The 24,969-nt window shown below is 37.1% G+C and overlaps 1 protein-coding gene across 2 annotated transcripts in view; it reads right to left on the reverse strand.

The window, feature by feature from the left end:
• Positions 1 to 24,969, reverse strand: part of NEK7 (NIMA related kinase 7) — a 69,491-nt gene that overhangs the window by 18,109 nt on the left and 26,413 nt on the right. For both annotated transcript variants that reach the window (XM_071751040.1, XM_071751041.1), the window contains exons 4-7: positions 20,502 to 20,564; positions 19,731 to 19,841; positions 5,376 to 5,484; positions 2,980 to 3,087 (exon numbers count right to left, since the gene is read on the reverse strand). In XM_071751040.1, the coding sequence (XP_071607141.1) occupies positions 2,980 to 3,087; positions 5,376 to 5,484; positions 19,731 to 19,841; positions 20,502 to 20,564 (391 nt within the window). The remainder of the gene's footprint in view (positions 1 to 2,979; positions 3,088 to 5,375; positions 5,485 to 19,730; positions 19,842 to 20,501; positions 20,565 to 24,969) is intronic.

Below are 24,969 nucleotides of genomic sequence, written 5' to 3' on the forward strand. Positions count from 1 at the left end.
CAGAACCATTTGGCTGAGAGTATTAAAGCAGAATTTATCCTGTTCCCAGAAAAACAGTGCTGCACACCATCTCAGCACTGGATTTGAAATTCCTATGGAAGAGAAAAGGACAGAATTTTTACTTTCTACTGTTTTGATAACGCTGTCTAAAAAGAGTTCAGAACATTCACCAAACCCTGTCTGGTGCAGTATTTTCACTTGTTTACAATGGACCACTAGCAAGTATTCCTATGAAATCAGTATTAGTCATAATTAGCAGCTAGAAGCTGTAGCTAATGAAAATTTTAGTGCATTTCTTTCTCTCTGAAAGCCTGAATCTAGTTTGTTACTGAAATTTTTATAATGCCTGTAAACAAGTATAAATTGCTACATATGTTTTTAATTCACTGGGTTTTATGCACCAAAGGTTTATGGAATCATAAAAACATAAAACTTCGAAAGAAATTTCAGAAAAAACAGCATTAGAAACTCTGTGAGAAATTAATTTTTAAAAGTTGTCTCTGCTAGTGACATGATAAATCAGAGTCACTGTCACCACTGTAGCCTGAAGTTAGTAGCTAAACAAAACCTTCTTCCTAGGCTGAATTCTGACATTGGGTAATAATTAAAGGCAAGTAGGAGAAGAGGTCTCTACCAAGAGCCAGCACCCAACATTAGAAACAAAGCTTCCATCCCACTCCACTCCACTCCCTGGATGACCTTGTATTTGTAAGAGATGAGCTTTAAAGGGTTTTACACTTTTTCAGCTCTAGCTCAGTCTTCAGTCCCTTTTCAACCATTCCCCTGTCATGAGCCAAAATAACCCAGGGTTGAAGCAGTTTGTTTCTTGAACTTCCTCACTTCTTCCTCAGAACACAAGCCTAGCTCTCCCACCCTCACAGCTGACTTTTGCCTTCTTCACGTGTTCCTACCCCCAGATCAGAATTTACAGCTTCCTGCAAATACAGACCAGGAGAGCAGATCCCTCTTCATGCTGCTCATTTACACCCTTCCATTTGCAAGCAGCAGCACAACCCAATATTTAAATAAGATCTCTGCAGTGCTGCCAGAGGTGGCCACTGGGCTCTGATGGCAGCATCAACAGCAGAACTTCATATGATGCACTGTGTCATCAACTGAGAGCAGAACTGAAGAGGTTGTCTCTGAACTTCAGTGTCAAACCCAAGAACACTTCCAGCCTGGTGTCACTGCTTCTCCTCTTTTATAGTAGTGCAAGATTGTGAGTTTCACCTCAGTTCTATTAAGATCTCAACAGGCACTCACAGTTTTGACAGTACCAGTACTGGCATGCACCGAACATGATAAAAACATGAAGGCAAAAAAGAGTGACCAAAGGCTTGCTGGAAGTCCAGGAAATAAGGATCACATCAAAAATTTCCTTTTTAAAATAGGTTTTCATGGCTCTTGAGACAAGTATTGCCCACACCTCATACGTGGTACAAACACGCTGAACAACAATCCTCTCTTTTTCCACACTGTAGTGATAACTGGGAATATCTGAATAAAATTAAATTAGGAGATGATTATGATAAATATAGTGTATTTTAATCCAAGAATTCTGATACTTCATAGTCTAATAATTAGAAACATCAGCATCTGAGCAAACACAACCTTGTGTGTCCAACAGCCCTAAGTATTCTGAATATATGTGTATACACACACACACACACACACACACACACACACACACACACACACACACACACACAGACACACACACAGACACTGTAAGCATACTGAATTTTTCTTGGCTTTCCTAGATATTATTTTCCTTGTCATGCACTCCTTTCAAACATAAAAATATCCAAGTGCCTAATTACAGCATTGTCACTGATGTTTTTCCAAAATTCTCACCGAGCTACCTCTCTGTATCAAGTCTCAGGAAGGTTCTCTGCCTGCCACAGAACTCTTTTGCAAGGACTACAAGACAATTCTGAATGCTGCCACCCTGGGCCCTGCTCCTGAGAGGTCTAAAAGTTCATTTCACACCCTCTGCAGTCAGTGAACAGGTTGAATTCAGCAACCACTAGACAGCCAGAGAGAAGAATTTTTTTCTTAACTAAAAAACCCTACATAACAGTTCTATAAACACTAATTATTACATTTTTCTTTAAAGCAGATGCTAGTCTATTTAAAAAGCTTTTATCTTTAAGAAAGATTCTCTTAGATACTTTCATTTGTCTGTTCCCTACGTTTAAACTTAAAAACAGATGCAAAACTTTTACTTTTCTTTTTTAAAGGCTTCTTAACTGTCCATTTCCACACACAAACAATATGAAAACTTTGTGTGGAAAAACAGATAAACAACATTATTTTTGTGTGCTAGCAAAGAATAAATTGTGCATTTCAGGAAGTTTTTTCTGTTCTTATGAAAGTGAGTTTTCTTGGGTTTGTTTTTGTTGCCTGGTTTTGGAATTTTGTTTTTAAGGTTTTTATGGCTCATAAAACCTTATTCTGATCTCTCCTCTTACTTATTTGGCTCTTATCAAGAAACTCCACCTTAAACCAAGGAAGCTCCACTGATAGCCATTTCAAAGCATATAATCAACACGCCATCAATGCTACCTATATAAGTAAGCACATAGAATTACTAAATTCTTTCCAACAGTGATTAAAGCTAAAATGCATTTTAAACAGTGCCTCCACATTTTTTACCTTAATTTTTCCAGCATTTGAAGAAAACACTGCTGTCACAAGAACTTGTCTGGGGCCAAGAAAATACATCCAATGATTCCAACAAAGCTGGGTGGTGGTCGGGCAGGGGGTGGGTGACACCCCAAAAAAACCCCAGCAAGCTGTACTGCTGAAAGTGACACCCCAGTTACAGCTTTTCTGTATTTGTCCATGGTGATTTTTACTAATATTTAAGAAAACCTTTAGCTGGACCTAACCCTTTTATTCCTTCTCATTGTGGTCACAACATTTCCACCACATAAAAAACCCCACCTCCCAAACCCCTGTACCTCAGAGGAAGCTTACCTAAAGAATGTGCAGCTGTGGTTTTGGAGCTGAAAAATCGACCAAGTCCAAGGTCTCCAAGCTTTACTACCCCTGTAGCTGTAATGAACACATTGGCTGGCTTTATATCTGGAAAAAAATTTAAAAAAACGAAAAAAATAGAAAAAAATAGACATTTAAAAGTCATGATGAGGTTGCAAGAAAAGCTACTGCTCTATTAATAACAAATGGAGAGAAGCTTTTATTTACAGCTACTACTAACAAAACTTGAATGTGCTGTTCAGAAGGATCAAGTTTGGGATTCAGAATTTCAAATTAGGTCTTTTAATAGTACAAACATCACTCAAGAAAAAAATTAAACCAAGGAAAGTATTTGAGAAACAACAAACAAACAGTAATAACCAAAACAAAAACCTTCCACACCCAGAGAAGCATATACAGGGAGTTCATTACTACTTTATGTATGTAACCTACATAAAAGGACTTCCATTAGAACCAGAAAACCTCTCATTATATCTTAAGTAAGAGACCAAAAAATGTTTCCAAGAACCATAAAACATGTTTTGCATCAATTTTGCTAATCAGATTACCTACGGTAGCCTGGTATTTATTTGAAATAGGTAACCAATTCTCTTTAATAGCAGACATTAAAAAAATAAAAAACAAGCAAGCTTTACCCAGGAGAATGGTTATTAGAACTCGTCAATGGAACTGGGCTAATCAAGCAGAAACAAAGAAAAGTAATGATGTATACCCTAGATAGTTATTTTTCACAAGTAATATTCAGTTTAAGTTTTAATCCAATCCTTTAGAGACAACAGCAAAGGTTTCTTATTTTATGATTTTTAACAAGGTAGCTATTCTGTTAGTTTTCTAAATAAACTGACCTGATATTTGTTCAGTGAGTGTGCTTAGTTCTTACTTGGCTCAAGAGCAATGCACTGTTGCTCTGTATTTACAGAAAATCCCTTAGCTGTGATAAGAGGGGATTACAATTTGCATAAAATATGGGTAAAGGAAAAGGAATGGTTAATAACCTTTCAAACACCAATGTTTTCAGGTTTCCAACAAAAAAGTTACAAAACCTTTTCAGCTTTAGAGAGGAATACAGAAGCAATTACATTATGTTTCTATTTGACCTAGTTTTCAGGAGTCTGGATCACCCTTTGTGTAACAATCCAACAGAGATTGAAGCTCAACTTAAAAATAGCTTTAATTGCCACTGGTTTTGGTATGTAACCATGGAATCTTTAGGTTTACCAGAAGCTTCAAAGGTAGTGTTTCAGTTTAAGGAATTTAAACTCTTCTTGGTTTTGAGCTAAAATATATTCAAATTAGTTTAGTCATGACAGCATTAAAGATATCTAAGTCCTATGGAAAGAATTTGTAATTTTACATCCTCTTTGTATACTTTGCACTTTCAGGTAACTGAACAAATGCATAAAGGGGGGAAAAAAAAAAAGGAGAATCACAAGGCAAAGCCATTTGCAAGGGCATCTAAGTGGATCTGCTGAAGGGTGCAACATCTCTACCAGCAAATGACAAAGCTCAGCAGAGATCAAGGGACTTTTGCTTTCAGGCAACAATTTGCATCACAGCAGAAGGAAGTCACCTACCTAAAACATGCAGTTTTACCAGAACCCTGAGAGACAGCCCATACACAACTTGCAACTTTTAGCCAGAGGGATTTCCAAGGAAAAAAAAAAAAAATTGTACATCTGAGAAGCAGCTATACTATGACCTGTTTTCTTTGACTCAGAATTACAAGGTAGAACGAAGACAACATACAGAGGAAATAGCAGTACAGAGGTTTAAAATGGGTAAAAGAGATTTAGTACCTGACAGGGACAGCTGGCAACTATAAGGGCTGTTAGGACACAGTACTTGACACAGATTTGAAATAGAGAGGAGCAGAGAAGATGATCACAGCTGCACATAGACCAGTAGACAAAGGAGTGAGAGCAGGGCATATACATCACCAGAAGACAGATACTTTTGTAGGGGGAAAAAGGTGCAAGAGATGAAAAGAATGGACGAAAAGCTGTGCAAGAATGCAGGTAACAACAGTTAGAAAAAACAAAAGGCAGATGTCTATAGATGAGTAACTACAGGGCAGAAAATAAGACACAGAAAAATTAACTGAGCAAGCAAAGTGGCAGCAGTGGCAGGATCTCCATCACTTACAGCACTACCATCTGCTTTGCAAAGTTGGTATCAGGAAGCCACTGCTGCAAACAAATGGGAGCCATGAATTTCAGCCACACTTTTCCATGACATATAAAACATTACAGAAACATTCACTGCGCCAGTTGTGTGATCCCAGCATGACATTATTTGGTGTCATTGGCACTGACCCAGCTTAATTCTCAGACAGTCAAAGGTTTAGTAAAGATAAATGATCTTTGATCCTATATTACCTCTATGCATAACCCGACGTGAGTGCATGTGTTCCAAGGCACTGCAAAGCTGAACAAAGTACTTCCAAACTGTTCTCTCGGGGATCAACCTCTTCTGTTTCTTAAAATGCTTAAAGAAAAAAATGATGGACACTGAATATTAAAATTTAAAACTTTCATTTAATGACTGAAGATAGAAAATCCTTCATTTAAAAAGCAAACACCTAAAAGCAGAACCTAATGAGAAAGGCTTGACAAAAGTTCTTGATACCTAAAGTTTTTCCCTTAAATATATGCATACGTGTACCATGAACATGTGTGTTTAAGCCAGTCAACACAAAGAACCACAAATTACATTAATAAAATAAAATGCTATAAAAAAATAAAAAATTAAAGGATTTACATGTTATTTAGTAATCCTCAGTGGAGGATTAATGTGGTCAGAATAGTTTAGGATAGAGTAAGTGGCCACAGAACAAATAAAGGTCAGACACTGCCACAGAACCTCCCAAACAAAACACTTCCTTTTATCAACATTGATTTCCATATCCTATATCCTCATTTTTTACAGAGGAGAAAAACAACAGTGATGCACAATCACAAACAAAGATCATGTAAGAAAAACCCTTCAGATTAGTCTTAGAACTTCTGCAATACATTAAAGGGGACTAAAGGAATTGTGATTTCTGAAAATTTCAAAGTGATCTAACTCCTGTTCAAGTATTTTCCATCACGTATAAATAACCATTACCAATAAATGGTAACAGTTCAATAGCCTGTAAAGCTTCAGTGAAACAATTATGCTGTGCTACACTCATCTCCTTCCAATATTGCATTCAAGGACTGGAACAATACAGTCATGAAAAAATACATACTGAAAACCTGGAATTCAGCCAACACTGAAACACAAGCTTGATCATTAAAAATTTTGTAGCTGAAGGTAAAACAACTGAAAAATTTTTGCTTACTTAATTTTTTTTTTTTAAATTGTACTATGATAGATTTTAAAGTTAAACACACAATAAAAATACATATTATTACTAGCACAAAGTTCCCATAAGAACACTCATTACTCTGGAAAAACAAAAATACTTTCCAATACCATGTTAAAATGTGTGACTGAAGTTGAAAGATGCATCTACACATCATAGAGACATGCAGGAGTATAAGATGCTTATAAAACAGCTATAGCAAAATGCATCAGGCACCCAAAGGATCACAACATTTCACCAAAATGCTTTTAGTTTTAGCGATTTTTCAAAATGCATTTTCATTTAAATTAGGCAAAGCATATAAATTAATTCTTTAAATATAATTTTCTCTCAGTCTTGGACTGAATCCAAACAAACTCTGTGTATCTGTTCTCCCCATAGTTGGATTTGCATATCAGAGGACTGTTTGATGTCAACAGGAAGATGGAGACCAAGTTTCTTTTCATTTAAAAACAAACACTCTATGCATGTAAGTATGTGCACATGAAAGCATGGTTCCTTGATTTAAAATGCATTCTGAGATTATCATAATTATAACTAGGTACTTTACTAAAAAAAAAAAACACAATAATTCAGGATGTTTAACTCAAAACTAAGCACAAGCAGTGATAAAACACCATTCACAAAATGTCTGAAATGGGAAAATTTTCCATTACATATTTCCATTCCGATGTACTTAGAGCACATCATTGTACTTTCAAAGTCTTTAAGTACAAGAATTCTAACATTTTAACATTTTATTCTTATTATTATTATTTATTATTTTATTCTTTTATTCTTATTATAATATTATTTATTATTATTGCCATCTATAACAATGTAGCTGATGATGCACTCATCATTGGCCTCAGTTCTTACAGCACAAACATGCCACATAACAACAGTTTTTAAGATGTCTTCTCATTCACCTGAAGCCATTAATGATTTTGCATGATAGTAACTTCCCTTCCTGAAAGCATTAATAATATTATCAACCCTGTAGAATTTATCCATTTAAAGAGGATGCAAAAAAGAAAGCTGCTAGATTTGCTAACAATGTTTAAACTAAACAAAGAAATAGGCACCATTTTTGCTTGTATAGGTTTAAAAATAATCCCCTCTCTTAAAAATAAATTAGTTGAACATTATTTTCTGTAGTGATAGATTACACTACTTTCTTCATTCAAAATGCATATTGTCAATATTTTCTTGGCCTGCTGTCTGCCAACAGCCAAAACAGAGCTGAAAAGGCTCCACTACCAAAAAAGGCAGTGTTAATTTTCAAGGAAGTCAGTAAAGAAAGGAATCCCACTCCTGTTTAGAACTGTACCTTGGAAAAAAAAAAAAAGTTGATGATCAAGCCTATTTTATGCTATACAGTATGATTAAATTCATACAGGAAATATTAGCTGCACTCAAAGCAGAATCCTTTGCTCTCTCCTTCATTTTAAACTACTCCACAACATCAACTGCAGATATAGGTGGTCTAAGTGGTGTGGGGTTTGCCCCCTACCTAAAGAGAAGCCAAAAGGCAACAGACATGATGCCAAAACAGTAATTTTTTTAAACTTCTGTTGTAGAAGAGGGTAGGAGCACCACAAACAATTAATACTGAAACTAATTCACTGCCCAGTGCTGTAATGTCTCAAGCATCCTATGGTCAAGTACATGAAGTTAACTTGATGATGTTATCTCCCACTGTACACAAATTGCTATAACCTGCCCTAATTTGACTTCAAAGGAATGCAGCCTGACATAAAGCTTCTTAAAGTGCTCTGATCTCCAGCATTTTACTGTTCTGCTTCAACCACCTGTCTGAGGCTCAAAGGACAGCCCTGATACTCCTCAGCCAACCGCCCTGGTAGTGTTGAACACTAAAAAAATTCCTGTTCCAAAAAGAAAGAACACTTCCAAACATAGTTGAAACTGAGCAAAAATGGAAACTACTTGGACATGTGTATTAAACATCTGGGCAGTGCTGCAAGCTGGTGTTGTATGAGATGAACAAAGAATACCTGGCATGCTCAGGCAGCACTGTCTCCCAGCCAGAACTGTTTCAAGAGCCATATCCCACTACATTTCCAGCGTTGAGAACAGAAACAAAGAACTACTTTGAAAGGTCATGATAAAACTGTGTTTCAGTCACTTAATGCAACTGGAAGTTTTTGTGGTCATAAATTTGCTATTCAAATGCCTGAAGGATCTCTAAGGTAGGCAGGTAAAGTATCATCAGTTTGTCTTTTAGTCCCTTTTTACAGGATGACGGAGCAGTCTCATTATTGGAAAACAGAGCTCTCCTGTTTTCTTTAATGAATTACTGAAAGGAAAAGTAAACATTCCCAAATGCTTTAATGCTAGTAAAGTTAAATATAGCTGCCCTGCACCCAAACAGCATATGCCATTCAGTTTCTTGGAGGCATTAAAAAAACGTGTAAAACAGACAGGGAAAAAAACGTTTAAAGTCAGTATAAAAGCAAGAAATACTACACCAAGTTTCAAAAGATGATGTTTTAAAGGTCAAATTCTGAAGGTAAAAGTGACAGCAATTAGGAAATTATTTTATCTAGTCTTAGCAAGCACAGTTCAGAGAATACTGAATAAAGCAAACATGCAGGACTATGCTTGGCTTTCATGAAAAAAGCCAAAGATTTCCTGTAGAACAGGAAGAACAGTGAGCACAAATGATTTCAGTTCCTTTGGGTATTTCAGATTTATAATCATACAATGTTAGGGGTTGGAAGGGACCTTGAAGACTATCAAATCCAAGCCCCCTGACAAAGCAGGATAACCTATGACAGGTCAAATGTGTCCAGGTGAGTCTTGAAAGTCTCCAGAGAAGGAGACTTAACAACCTCTCTGGGCAGCCTGGTCCAGTCCTCCATCACCCTTATAGTAAAAAAGTTTTTCCTTGTGCTGAGGTGGAACTTCCTGTGCTCCAGGATATGTCCACTGCCCCTTTTCCTGCCTATGTCTCAGCAATCATGCTTGAAAAAAACCTTAACATTCAGTTCTGATGCTAACTGTCTCACAGAATTTTAAGGTGTTATTTAGTCTGGCTTAGACCTCACTGAATTGGAAAAAACTAGGAATAAATAAAAAAATATTTTAAAAAAATTCCAGCAAGTGTTCAGGGTACAAAGTAGACCAAAGGAAGCAAGAGACTTACACCTTACTGGAAGGTGATAAAATCATCACCTAAATTTTGCACAGTTGTTATTAAAAATAAAAAGTCTCTGAAACTGTCAAGTGAGCCCACAAGAACATCTGGATTTTTCACTGTGCATGCTCTAGGCTAGAGTTGTCTTCTGAGAGGATCTGGGGGAAAAGCAAATCAAAAATAATAATTTTATCTCATATTCTGATGTGGATCTTGATTGCACCTGCTCTCACTACCTCACCTCTGGGTTACAAAAATATAAAGGAGGAGGGTGGTTGATAAGTTTTATTGCATAGACTTATCAGGACACAGTGCTTCAACAACCAAGTATTTGTGAGAAGAAATCTGAACTTCATCAAGAGGAAAGTGATGCAGAAGGGATCATCACAAGGAACTTCCAAGTAGCATGAAATTAAGTTCTTGGGCACTTCTGCCTGTGTTTCTTTGGGAGTCTGTTTTAATATGGCCTGGCAGAAAGAACAGAGAGAGGAAAGAGGGATCCTGGCAGCTGTAACAGGAAATTATGGAAGCAGTTCTCACTCTGTGAATATAAGAGAAACAAACCAGAACTGGAAAGGGAGTGCAGGGTCAAAAAGAGACCAGTGAAGATGGGCTTCAACATCTCTGCATTTCAGAGTAAAGATCAGAGGTTCCCCTATATAGAAATGAAGTTTCTACTTAAGTTTTACTTTCATATTTACAAGGCTGTGTAATTGTAGTAGGAAAGCTGCATCCCAGGAGTTTTGTCTGGCTCTGTGCATTCATGAATTCAGCCACCCATCTCTTTAGAGGATGGTAAGTTTTATGCTAATTTTCCTTATTTTCTATACAGAACAAAAATAGAACTTTCCACCACAGTGCATTCATTCATCCAATGCATCCTACATTTCAAGTGTAACAGCTGTCTCGTAGTTGTAAAAATAGAACAAGTACCCAAAAAAATCAAACTATTTGCTATCTACCAACTGAATGTATAGAAAGGAAGAACTACTTCACCAATAAAGCAAGTAATAAAAATAAATATTCACCTAGTTCTTTTTCCAACTTTTGTTTATAGTTGTTTATACACCTCCAGTTAATGAAGATGCCAGACATTTATTTTTCCCTTCCAGAATCCACAGGAAAAAAAGCATTTTAAAAAAATCCATCTGTTAGTGATCTTAGTACACAACAAGTAAATTTATTTAATCAATAGCAACAAAAGTGTAAGGCACAAACACAACTACATATATACTAGTAGACAAGACAACTGTACTAACAGAAATACCTGCTAGAAGAGGGCTACATCAGTAGAATGAAACCATGATCTTTCCTAAATAAACTACCACACTCACACCACAAAACTGAGATAGAAGCAACTTCTCAAGCACAATTTTTTTCAGACACAATCAAAATAAAGACACCTACTTACAAAACATAAAAAGCTTTGTCATTAAAACAAGCCAAAATTGTCATATTCACCATTTTAAATATATATTCTTTCATACTAATACTTAATCACTGTTAGTAAGAGTCATAATTAAACTCGGATCCTTTAGAAAGCTCTGAGCAACATAATTTTTTATATAAATTTTTGTATTTTTTTATTTTATCCAACTGCCTTTGCAAGGACTCTTTTTTCTTATTGAGCAGTCAACCTACAGTGACTCTGTTCCACCTAACACTTTTGCTGATGTAAAAAAAGCAAGAAGATACAGTGTTCAGAGATAAAGATCACCTGCTGAAATCAAATCTACTTGCAGAGCCAGTAAAATAAAATTTCCAATACTTCATCATTTTCATTGTCTCTGCTGTTACCACTGAGTGGGGATTCTTAAAACACAGAGCCACATTTTTAAGTAATATCTGTTTACATGCATCTCTTTCCAATGAATTCCCTTGGGAAAACTGGTACAGCATGAAAAGGTGAAACTCATGCTTGAATCATTAATTCTACTTCCTAGCAAAAAGCAACAGCATAACACAGTAAATACAGAGGAAAACTTTTTTTTTTTTTAACTGCAAGTAAGGCAGAAAAATTCAAAACCTCATTCTCAGCAAGTTATTCATATAGCACAAACACTGACACTGCAGGTTTTTTTCAAAAACAACTGTGAAAACCTATAAATAACCTCAAAGTACTGTTTACTGGACGTTTCAACAAGAAAAGCACCCAGAACTATTATTTAATTTTTTTTTCCATTTTCCAGGCTTGTTAAAGGTTCATGGAGACAGACAATTCTAACATCAGTGGGCAAAGATGATGATGAAATACCCCAAGTGTTTCTGCCCCAGTTGGAGCTCTTTGAACAGCCTGTGTTGTTTAACATCAAGTTACCTTTCCATAGCTGACTGGCTCTGTTACTCTCTCCACAAGTGCAGCCAGTCAGCTGGCAGAATAGCTTCAGGTGTGATGTCTGAGAAGACTGCTGTCCACAAGGCAAAACAGCATTAATAGCCTAATTATTTTAGCAGAAAATCTTCCCATTTATTTTTATTATTCAGGGGGCAGTCACAGGAATTCACAGGAAACCTAACAAGGCTGTCTGACAAGTCCCACCCCAGTGATCCCCGTGGTTATACCCAGCCTGACTGATTCAAAGTCCCAAGTTTCTTCTTTATAAAGACACAGAAAAAGAATTTAGTTTGACCTATAATTAGCACATACCATATTACAATATCCTAACATATCACATATTCCTTCAAGCTACAATCTATCTTTAAGCCTTTTCAAAAGTGAATACACAAAAATGCCAAGAGTAAAGGTGATACAGAATGTAAAAAAAAAAATAAAAATTCCCAAATACAGATGAAAAGTATTTTAACGTTTTTAACACTTATCAATTATGTAGCTGCAGCAAGGTACTGAAGTATCTATATTATAAATCATATGCTACCATATGCTACACAAAGACTACAAGTCAGGAGGTTCTGCATGGTGGGAGGGCAAGGGAATGGGATGGGGGTTGCTCTTTATATCTAGCTGTCATGAGAAAAAAAAAAATAAAAGGAAAAAAGCACATGAGAAACACAAATACTGCCACAAACCAAAAGAACCAGAATTCATCTTTTAAAATTTGCATTCAGAGATCATGATAAATCATTATGGTGAAAAGACAATACACAAACATGCACAAAAGACTACTGTAAAAATACTTTTTCCACAATCGGAATCTCAAGTATTTGTATGTAAATACATTAGAAGAAAAATTTCAGCATTAAAGCCACCATATTTTCTCCTCCTTAAAAGTGTGTGTCCCTGCAGTTTTCAATTCTGTTTTCTTTATGTCAAAAGCCCAGTCTCCCATTCATTCATGACACTCAACTAATGAGTGGTTTGAAAATGCCTGTAGGCTCTATTTATTGTGCACTATTCAAAATCTATTATAAATTTTAAGTTTCAGGGAGGGGTACAGCTTCTTAGTATGCACCACTGGAATTAATAAAATAAAATTTGTGAAGTTTATCTCCTCAAATGGCTTTAGAAATCATGAGGTTGTAATATCCACAGATTGGAACGGGGCAGGGGGCAAAGATGAAAAGTGTTATTGAATTCTGGCACCAATTTAAGCACCTCTTTCTCCATGTACTTAGCTTCATGACAGTTTAAAGCACAGTTTCCACTCAGAACAAATAAAGCTGTGAATGCTCAGTACTTTTACAAGTCAAATCCCAGAGTTTTACCTTGATTATCAGAAATACAGAATAAGCAATTGCAATGCCCACCAAAAAAATAGAGTTTGGAATGGTTTACACAGTATCCCTTAAGAACAGTACCAGAGACAGTAAGAAAGCATGATCTTTGGAAGAACATTCAATTGGATTCACCATGAAACCTCTGTCTGTCTGGAATTCCCTGCCTTGGAAATGACCACTGCAGCAGATGCTGCGTGAGGTGCATGTCCTGCACTGCCAGGATTCCCACCCAGGGCAGCTGCACCCTCACCACTGAGCAGAGCAGTGGCTCTTCAAAGAAGAAATAAACCTGTAACTTTTGCTGGAGTGCAAGATATTCAGTTGAAGGATTTTCTAGCCTTTAAATGCTCGATTTTGCAAACCCTTGAGTTGCTCCCTTAGATTATAAGAAATTAACTAGATTCAAAAAAACATAAAAATAGGACACAGATGCAAGCTATTATATTGCTATGCAGAGTTTACCAGATTTGACACTTTTACAGCCACAGCCATTATTGCAGCTTGACAAGTAGCTTGTACACCACAGTTATCATCAGGTAACACAGATGGGTACTGCCAGTGGTCTTCACTGATTTTTGTCAGTAGTAACAGAGCAGCAGCACTCTTGAACCTTGAGTCCCATTCTACATTTGCAGTAGTTTACATGAAAGTTTCTCCTTTGTGCTCTCCTGTATTTGAGCTGTAATTCCTACACCACCTGCCTCTTCTCTGCCCCCATCCCAGACCTGTCCCTACCCAATTTCTGTCACTTCATCCCATTTTCTTCATTTACACAACAGCATTCTGCTCTCAGCCAGTCTGTTATCCCATCCAGGTTCTCATCTTCCTGGCAAACAGTTTCTCTGCCTCTAGGATCCTTGCCCAGTCTGTCCTGCTCTCCAGCAACAATTTAGCTCTTTAAACTCAATGGCTGGTATTAGGATATCCAGTTCACAGTTCCACAATCCATTACACTTCTACTCATTCTTTTTGACTCCTCAGTCTCTCTACTACCTTGTGCCATAACCTCCCCAGTCTCCTTTCTCTCAAAAAGTGCTCACCAGCTGGTCCCAGTCCACTTGTACTCCCTGTTCCCAGCCAGATCCTCTCACTCCTCAAGGATTACTTGACTTCTTGTCCCATCCTACTCTTCTGTCTGCTTCTTCTTTTGTCTTTCCACATTCATCTCAGATCACTCCCTTCCCTGTACTGTTAAAAAAAATAAATACTCTCTAAGAGACAGAGAAGCTTCAGCCCATCCAAAGTATGTGGAGAAAGCTACTTCAGGCAAAGCAATTTCAGTCACCTCCACTACAGGCTGAGGCACTCACAGTCACTGGGCACACACCACTGGCAGCACTAAGAGATGCAAGAGCTTCACACAGCTTTAGGTGAGTCTCCACCTTGGCTGCGAAGCTCCAGCAATTTCTGTTAAGCACATCTGACCTCTTTGTTAGATGCATTTAAGTTTAAGTGAGTTTTCACAACCTTTGTTGTGAGAAAATTCCTCTTTCCAAGTTTTAAGTCTGTTTCAAGGCACAAAAGCCTTACAATATTTCAGATACAAGAGCTGCTAGGTTTTAGAATAAATAAATAGATTTAAATACCAAACAAACATACATACATCTTGGCTGCAGTATATTAAATCAGACATTTTTGAAAACATACACCCTCAAGCAGGCAGCTGGCATGTGGCATTTTAATATGAAATTTTGCCAAATAGAGAACACACTCCCACACAAATAAATCATTGGCAACCTGAACAGTTACTGCCCTGTGCACACTACATGTGGAACACACATATAGTTCCATCTACATTGGAACATTGGAGATATCACCATTGTGCCACCAATGGACAGCCAAAGGAGTGGAAAGACAATTATTTCCCATAACTGCTAAAGTTGTGAAACAATGTTCTGCATGATAAAGATAAAGCCAAACAATACAATCAGTTAATAGCTGAGGTTTTCCCAAAACAATGTTATGCCCTGGGATGGGGTAAACACCTGACCTGCTAAATTCTAACACTGTACCTCTTCCTTACCCAGGTGCTTCTCTGACTTCACTTTCCCAAAAATCTTGTACTTATCACTGCAAAAGAAAATCAGCACTCTTGATATTAAACAAAGCCAAACTATAGCCAAACATGTGCTACCAACATTCACCAGATAACCCTACTGACTAAAAGAAAAGATCTCTATTCCTAGGTACATTCCCAATACTGCAATCCACCAAAAAATAGTTTGAAAAAACAAGTGACAAGTTCCCATTCTCAGCAAGATAATCAGCTTGACTGCAGTGAGAATGGATAATCAGAGGCTTCTATCCATCCAGCAACCCAGATCTAGTTTGCAGACAGAAAAAATTACCTTCTGTAGCAGTATGTGCTCCCTCAGCTGCCTGCCATGCTGCAGAAGAGTGGGGTAAGATGCACTGATGAGCCTACAAAAGCAAACCTTGCAGAAGTTTCTGACCTGCATCTGATCATCACCCAAGTCCAGAATGATGTGAAAACCCCTCACGACTCAGTGCTGTCCAGCTTCAGACACTGCAAAACACTCAGGATAAGTCAGACTGTAGTAACCACCCTGTGCCCCCATGTACCTTCCAAATTCACAGCCATTATGACATTCCTACAAATCCCCCAAGGCTGTGTCATCTCACCCTGTAGCCAGCTCATGCTGCAAGACACTTGGGCTGCAGCCACATCCATTCTGCAACCCAATCATGGTTGCTTCAGACAGGAGGGAGCAGCACTCTGGGCTGGCAAAGCTGCCAGGGACTGAAGCTGAAATCACTCCCTGTAAAAAGGGAAGCTGTCCCATAACAGCACACACAAGGTAGCAACCCCAGAGTACTGAAAACAACTACCAAAAAACCTTGTTGCTAACATTTTGGCACAGGGAGAGGATGGAAGATACGTATCCCAGATCCCATGGAAAGGAGAAGCAACTTCACAGAGTGAAGCCCAAAATACCCACTCCACTACTGGTGAAACATCAGAATGAGAAGCAATAAGATCTCAAACAAGCCTGAGCAGAGCTCCAGCTCCTGCAAGGAGCAGTTCAGATATGCATCAGTTGCTTGGAAGAAGTGACTATCACTGCATCTCTACTAACCTATAAAAAGCAAGCATGTTTAAGGACAAGGAATTCACTGTTGCCAACTACAGAAACCTGAGATACCACTACAAACTTCATACTGATGAGAGGTTTTTAAGTATTTGTCTTATTTTATCCAATTATAGTATGCTTATTTTTTAAATTTAGAGTTGAAAAAACACACACAAAAAGTGTTCTCTGAAAAGTGGATGAAGTGCCTACATGACATTTTCTAGAATTTAAATTATTTTCCATCTATCTTGAGAAAGCTGCAAATGTATTTTCAACATTTTAGATGAAAGCTTTCATGCCTGTTCCCAAACCATGATTAACTTCCATAAGATCTGTATATCTGCATGACATATTCAGTTTAGAGTGGGTTTTTTTTTTCTTTTCTTTTTCTTTTTGGTATGCTAAGATTATTTGCCAGAAAAATGAAAGCTGGCTGTAGAAATTAAAACACACCTACTAGAAGTATACTGCTGATTTTAAAAAAAAATCCCCCACATTTTACTGTCTTGATACTGTCCTTCCTTACAAGAATCCTTGTAACTTCATATTTCATCTTAAGTAATATGATTTTTCTGCAGATTTTACTAACTCGTCTTTTTTTCTAATCACTATAATGGTTTGATTAAGGAAATTAGTAGATGCTTCTTTATTTATGGCACTTCCTTTATTCAACAACATCAATTGCTGTTTTTTTAAAAAATAGTAATTCAAAACCAAAGAAGTGCACAGAATAATTTCTGTTCTGTGATGGACAAGAACCATAAATAACAGAAAAAGGGATCAAGCCTCAAACATGCTTTACCACATATTTTTGCATGACACAAGGAAGTACTATTGCAAGGTAGCAACAGGATATCTCACAAAATATCCTTAAACATGGCAGCCATGTACTATCACCAGGTTCCATAGTAGAGAGCACTGACACCAACAACTGTACAACAAACACAAGTATTTCCCCCTCACTGGTAATGCTTTCTGGTTTAGGGTTTTTTTTGGTGTTTTGTTTTTCTTGGACTTACAGCAGATCCTGAGAATTCTATTAGAATCCACCTTAATGTACCAAGTGATTTCCCTCTGCTGTCTACTAAATGGAGACAAAGAGAGCATTATTCACAGGTAACAAGAGGGATGGCATAAAACCTGGGCAGCAAAGATGTGGACTATTAAGGGAAGAACTAAAGAATTCACTGGGGTGCAGTGTGAGGCACAACAGCTTTGCAGCTATTCTCAGATGTGCCAATAATGTCATAACAAATACCCAAATAAACTAGTTAAGCAGTTATCCCTCACATAAACATAGGTTTCACTGTCATTCACACTGTGGTCCATTTGCAATTTCAAAAATATACTTGATCCTTTGTACCTATCACACAACAAGCGTGGCACCCAAACATTCCTTTGGGGGTGCCTAAACATCTTCCAACAAACTTCAACCAGCATTCAAGCAACAACCAAAGCATGGTTTGTTTGTTTTAATAACACACATGGTTATTTGCTTTCATAGTGTGACAGACAGCCATTCTGCTGGGAAGTTTGCATACCATTATATATAATTTATTTTTCAGGCACTTTTAAAAATATTTGTTTAAGAAGATTCAATATAACTGATGCCCCCCCATATTTAAACTCATACCATCCAAGCAGTCTACCAAATAATTTCCTCCACTAGTATCTTGGAGCACATGTGACACCTCATACATATTTTATAATAGCCTGATAGGATGTCATTAACATCAAACAGCAGTCTAAGTTTGCTACGTTAAACACAATCCCCGTGTTAAGAGCACAATCACAAAGTGCCTCCAAGATTGAGCCTGTAAAAAAATACCCAGCAACTTGGACAAGGTGTAATGAGGCCAAGTGCACCAAAGAAGCCATTATTCACATACTGGATTTAAAATGGAAAAAACAAAAACAAAAAACAAACAAAAAAACCTAGGATGACAAAAAAAAAAGCTTCAATTGGCCATAAGACCCGACATGCCACAAGGCAAACTGTCACAGAGTACTCATACTAATAAGTGTTGTGTCCAAACTGAACATTCAAAAGGAAAGACAAACCTGCCTTTATGTTTTATGAAATGTAAGCCCATAGAATTCATAATTCATGAGATGAAGAAAAAAATATCAGATTTGGATATAAATATTAATGGAATGCTGTCAACTTGTTTGGAACCACATTTTCACTGTCCTACCCTACGATTATCAATCTAGAAGATAATGTATTCTTCAAAAGCTCAAAGAAATCAGTATGAAAGTCATTAATGAAGAAATTAACATTCTCTGTTCATGTAGGTCTTACGCAAAACAGCAGAACTCTTACACATCCAGCTGTCACTGAGAGAATGCCAACTGGCTGGCATCATTTGATCCCTGAGTTATGCTGTGTTGATAAAAATAATGTTGGGGTGCACACAAGTACCAAAGGGACAAACTAAAACCATACCCAGTGAAGACAGGGTAAGAAAAGAGGAGAAGCAGTTGTCAGATGACAAACAAAGATAAGAAAGCTAGGTAAAGTTTCAGAATACAAAGTTAATCAGAGAATCATAGAGTGACTAGGGTTGGAAGGGACCTTAAAGACCACCCAGTTCCAACCCCATCTCCATGGGCACCTCCCACCAGACCAGGTTGCTGAAGGCTCCCATAGAACCTGGCCTTGAACACTTCCAAGGAGGAGGCAGCCACAACTTCCTTGGGCAACCTGTGCCAGTGTCTCATCATCCTCAAATTAAAGAATTTCTTCCTAATGTCTTACTGAAATCTATCTTCAAGTTTGAAACCATAATAGTATAATAGAATCTCCCTTCAAGTTTAGGCAATGGGACTCGGATGTTTTTTTCTGATTAGCTAAACACACATTTAAAAACTCCAAAAAGAAAGCTATTTACTCATAATGCACAACCTCATAACAGTTCACTGCACCAACCAAATATGAAATATATTTTCAGAATATTTTTGGTCTCAAATCAAGTAGTATTTAACTAGACCTATAACTGATGCAGTCATTTCCACTTTAACCTTCATTTTGTTTGATACAGTGGTTAGCAACTGAATTTCAAGATCTAGAAGAAACTTTTGCCCTGTAATGCCAGACCTTTTCTGCTTTCACTACTATAACAGACAACAGAACACTGGAACACAAAACTCAACTGTGTCAAAAATCAGTAATGCTGTCTAAATGTTTTTCTAAATGGTAGTGACAGGGCTTTTCTTTACATTTATTTCTCTTCTCACCAGCCTTACCATGATTTCAGTCTAGTTATGTCCCCATCTGCACTTACATTCTGGCAAAAGTGTTAAAAATACTTAGAGAAGTATCAATATTGAGCATACATTAAAAATAAGTTTAAACACTCCACTTTACTCCACAGATCCTGACATTTTCACTGCAGTTCACCCAGCAATGAGAACACAGAATGAGAAGCCAAAGAAGTTAAATGTTACAAGCTTTTAATTTCTTTAAAAAGTGAATTCCTACCTTTATCATTCTAGAGAGATCTCCAGCATCAGCTAATTCCAACACTATGTTCAGTTCATTGTCTTCAATGAATGAGGCATAATATTTAATTACATTGGGATGATTCAGTTGCTAAGAATGCAGAATAAGACACATTTTAGTGTAGAGCATGTCTTACCTTTTAAGACTGACATATGAAACATTCTTATTTAGGAAAACAAAACAATCCCTGAAATCTGTTTCAGTATGACAGAAAAAAAAAGATGCTTATAAATGAGAAGCATTTACAGACAGCTGGCATTTTATGATCAACATGATAACTGTAGGAAGTTGCAATTTTGGAGGAATTTTGCATCAATGTATCTAGGAAATAGCATGCTAAACTGTTACCTGAAAAAGCAAGGTACATTTTCAAAATCAGTATTTTACTGTAGAAAAGTTATTTACAATAATGTGGTTTTAGCAAATATTCCTATTTGAAAAGTTAACTACCTTCCTGTGACATTTACATCTCAGGGTTAATTTTTAGAGCAATAAAGATTACAAAATTCCTTAAGTGAGGCTTATAACAAGTATACACAGACAACAATATACATGTCATGTGTATCTATGAAAAACTGAATATACTCTGATGACTGCACATTTTTAAAATATATTTTAATCAATTATATTTAACGTATATAATTATATATGACTATATATACTATATATAGTGTATATATATACTATATTATATATGCTATATAAATATATTCATATTTAATTAAATATATTATTAAATATATCTTTTACCTTAAGAAGATCTATTTCTTTGATGCAGTCAGCACGAGCTTTGGCATCCATTAAATCAAATATCTGCACAAGATATAAGACATATTTAATATGTGATAAAAATACAGCAAATTGAGTTACATGGTCATTATTTCATAGCATTCACAATAAAACTTGAGTCATGCATTTCATGGCAAGGTGCAACATTGCAGTAAAAAACATTCCTAATCCTCTGATGTACTGATTGACTCCATGATATTGATTCTTTTAGCACCCTTGTAGGAAACACATCCACTGTTTTAAGTAAACTTTGGCAATGACTTAATTGCCATCTTCATGTAACTGTTCAAAACCACACAACAATTTAGCACATTCCCTTCAAATTCTAATCCAAATGATAGCTTCCTCTCCCATTTCTGCCACACCATTATCACAAAGTTTTTCTTTCTGGTACTGAGCATACCTTTTTTCCTACTCTTTTGCTACAGTCATCCTTTTTTTCTATTCTAACTAATGCATACACTTTTATTCTCTCAGAAAAAAAACTTCATTGTCACCTCCAGTTCTCTCTCCCATTTCCTTCCCTTCAGCTAGTAAAGAAGTGATTTGAGTTCTGCAACTTGTTTACTGGAGCACATTTTTCTGTGCTATCAACTGTCACCTTGACTTTTACAGCCTTTTACAGTCAGACATCTCTCCCCTTCATTTTTTTCCCACCTCCCATCTGCTCCAAATTATTTTGCAATGTATCTGATTTTGCCTCCTCCAGTTAACCACTGGAGGTTACTCTCCACTAATTTCCATTTTTGTTCAGAGTAATTTTTCCTGCATTTTTTCTCAGATGTGCATCTCCATACACTGCCATCAACCATTCTCCTTAGAAATTACCAAAATGTTACTTCTTCACAGAACCCTTCATCTCTCATTTGCCATTACTTTCTGAATAATGATTTCAAAAGCAAAAAATACCATTAATTAACTTCTGAGTGGTTTGCCTATTACATTTAGAGATATCCAGAAAAGTAACAGATACACTGTGAGTTACAGGAATTGCCACAACACCTAACAGATTACCTTTTCCAACTACATCTTTTCAACACACATAATTCCTTTCTAGATGGTCTCCAGTAAAAAATACACTTTGTGATGTGAAGATTACTGGTATCTGGTTCCATCAGCATAAAAATATCAAAAGCTCAACAGCTGACAACTTCCATTTTAAATCTGTTCACCAACTCCAGAAGCAAAAATAAGGATTAACAGCACTTTGAGTGCTGAATGTCTGCAAAGAGGTCATCTCTTAAACTGACTCAGCAACTGTCTAGATCAATCACACCTTCTTTCACTATCATCAGAGGCTCAAACAAATCAGGGAGTACACAAAATTCTGCTAAACTTAATCTCAATTTTCTAGGCCACTGGGTTGATTGAAAAAAAATCACATTTGAAGGAAAAAAAAAAAAAATCACATAAAAGAGAACAAGAGACACACAGAATAAAAATAGGGCTCATATAACAGTGAAACACTAAAAATTAGACAAAACAAGACACATCCCAAGCAGTCAACAGCCTGGCCTTGGGACACATCTGCAAGACATCTGCAAGCCAGATGAAAGGGATGGAAAGGAGCACTCCCCACAACTCACCTTGTTACAGCCTTGAGCACTGGGAAGAACAACACTGAGAAACTGGGCTCACAGTATTAATATGCCATTAATATATTAATGAGTTACTAGAATACTAAAATACCCACCCAGAGGCTAGAGGGACCCCTGCTAACAAAAAGCCCCCAACTCTTTGAGCACACAATGAAATTTCTGAGCGTTGCCACTTTTAATGGAAGCAAGGAATTGGTTAACCAGGCATGGGTGAGAATGAGAGAATAATGTTAAAGTTCTTACAATTTTAGGTATAAGAGCAGCACGTGCAATTGAGTTTGCTTTGGGGAATACTACCCTGCTCCCCTTTCTGCACAGAACTGGATATTAAAGCAAACATCTCAACTCTGTGCATAGATTGGTTTATTGCAGACCAGGTAATGAGTCCCACTTTGGGGACAACAGGAGGAACTTCATGTTGGAGCAGGAGAAGACTGTGAGGAATCCTTCTCCATGAGAAGGAAGGAGTGGCAGAAAACCACATGTGACAAACAGACCATAAATCCCACTCTATTTCCCTGTGCCACTGGCAGGGAGGAGATGGAGATATAGGGAGCAAAGTAATTTGGGCTCAGGAAAAAGGAAGGGCTGGCCAAGGTATTTAAGCTCTGGACTTTATTTTTCTCTTTGCCTTGTTTTGATGCAACTAATAATGAATTAAGTAATTTTTTTTTTCCCTAAGTTGAGTCTGTTTAGCCCATGACCACAACTGGTGACTGGAGCCCTCCTAGTCCTTGTCTTGACCCATGAGGTTTTAGTTGAAATTTCTCCTCCCCATCCCATGGTGGGGGGAGCAATCAGCTGCATGGCCCTTTGTTAACTGCTGGACCTAAACCAGGACAGCCACAATGCACAGTAAGTTCACAATTCCTTTAATCAACTGAAAGAAGACTAGAGACTTCATCAATGGAGCACAGTCCACACAGAGCACACACGTGCTCTTGACTAGCCACTACTTCCATTCAGACAACTCATCTTCTGTCCTCAAAGCTGGCATAAAAAAAAAAACAACCTTTGGAAGTGGATACAACATTCCCTTTTTGACAAAAAAAACCCCTCAAGTGTACGTAAAGAAACAAAATTCCAGGCTTGTAAATTGTAAGAAAAGAGGAACAAAGAAGAAAACAAAACTATTTGCCAAGAAAAAATGGAATAAACCATCTCACAACTACTTGTATATTAATGCCAGGATGATGGGAAATAGAGTGAGCTATAACCAAATATTCAAGGAGGAGATTGTGGGGGACTTAGCAGAAACACAGAAGAGTAAGTCCCAATAAATGAATGCTAACACTTAGAAAACTATTTCAGATGTACTAGAAGAAAAGTGTTATCTGAAATTTGTATCTTATTTATGTCTGAAAATCACAGGTACAAGTATTAAGAGGTAAACAGCACTGATGGAAGAGACAGAAGATCATTCATGAGTTAAGATTGGGAATTTAGTGAAGGAGGTGAAACAGCCTGCATCTGTTATAGATCTCAACTCTGAATGAAAAAACACTACACTGTAATAATTTTGAGAATAGAATAGTCCTACCTTTTGGTACAGTCACAAAAGAATGTAATGATTTTTTTAGGAAACATTTAGGAATGTTTCAAATATGAGGGGTAGCACATGAACTGAGGAAGTACTGGGAAGGCATGAGGTCACAATTCTCTTTCTCTGTAACTAAGAGACCAGCAAATGGAAAATTTGCTACCCTCCTCCCTCCAAAAAAATCCCTGAAAGTGTGCACCCCAGGGAGCACGGAAAAATGGGGGCAGGTATAGGGGCACATCTTGAAACTTCACGCTTTCACTAAGTTACATGGCTAATAGTGAGACAAGAACCTTCCTTAGAAATGATACAGAGATTAGATGTTGACAGAGAACTGCAAACACACTTGAGAACCTAGACAAAGATGCAGAGAGATTTTTAGCTGAAAACTGTACACAAATTACCTACTTGTAACATTTGGTAAGTTAGCAAAAACACAATTTCAAGATTCAAAATCAAGAGTTTCCCTTCCTGAAAGAGCAGGGCACTTCACATCTGTTAATGACTGTTCCAATCTGCAAAGAGGCACAGTCACTTACCTATACACAACCAAACAAGCAAATTTTGTGAGCAAAGTTTTTTATAAGCTACATCTCTGACACAGAGCACAGCCTATAAATCTGTACCCCTCATAGAGGAACAACAAAACAACAAAAGTGAAGTCCTAGACTAAGGACTGCAAAAGACAGAGGACCAAGGCATAGGAAAGAAGAAAAACTTTGTTAGTGCATTCGAGCTGGTATTCCTGGTCCTTCCAATTTTTTAGTAAGTAGCCTGGAATAGACTAGACCAAGCAGCTGCTCTCAGGAATGGTCAGACTTAAGTTTTATAAATGTGACTCCTCCTATTTTTTATACACTTCATACAGCAGTGGTAAATTTTCCACAGCTTCAGCCAAACTAAGTATTTCAAACCTTACCTGAATAAAATAAAGCAAGACAGCAAAACTTATGATCCTTCTTTATAAACACAAAGACAGACAATCTGTAAATTTACTGTTTATCATTCTTAAGATTCTCCATCAGACTTTGATTCAGATCTAACCTCAAAAGACTATACACAGCATTTCCAGAAATCCAGAATTTTAATTTCACAGACAGCAATGTCCTCCAACAGTAAGATTGGGAAAAAATCTACAACCCAAATCAACAGCAATAACAAAAGAGAAAAATTGCCCCATCTCTGGCCTCTGAAGAGCCTCTGTCCTATCATACAACATTCAAACAGCTTGCAGAGATTTTCTTTCCAAGTAGATTATCTTTCCATTTTGCCAACCTGCTGCAGTTCAGAT

This window comes from Heliangelus exortis, chromosome 8 (assembly GCF_036169615.1).
Source record: "Heliangelus exortis chromosome 8, bHelExo1.hap1, whole genome shotgun sequence".
NCBI classification, from domain to species: domain Eukaryota; kingdom Metazoa; phylum Chordata; class Aves; order Apodiformes; family Trochilidae; genus Heliangelus; species Heliangelus exortis.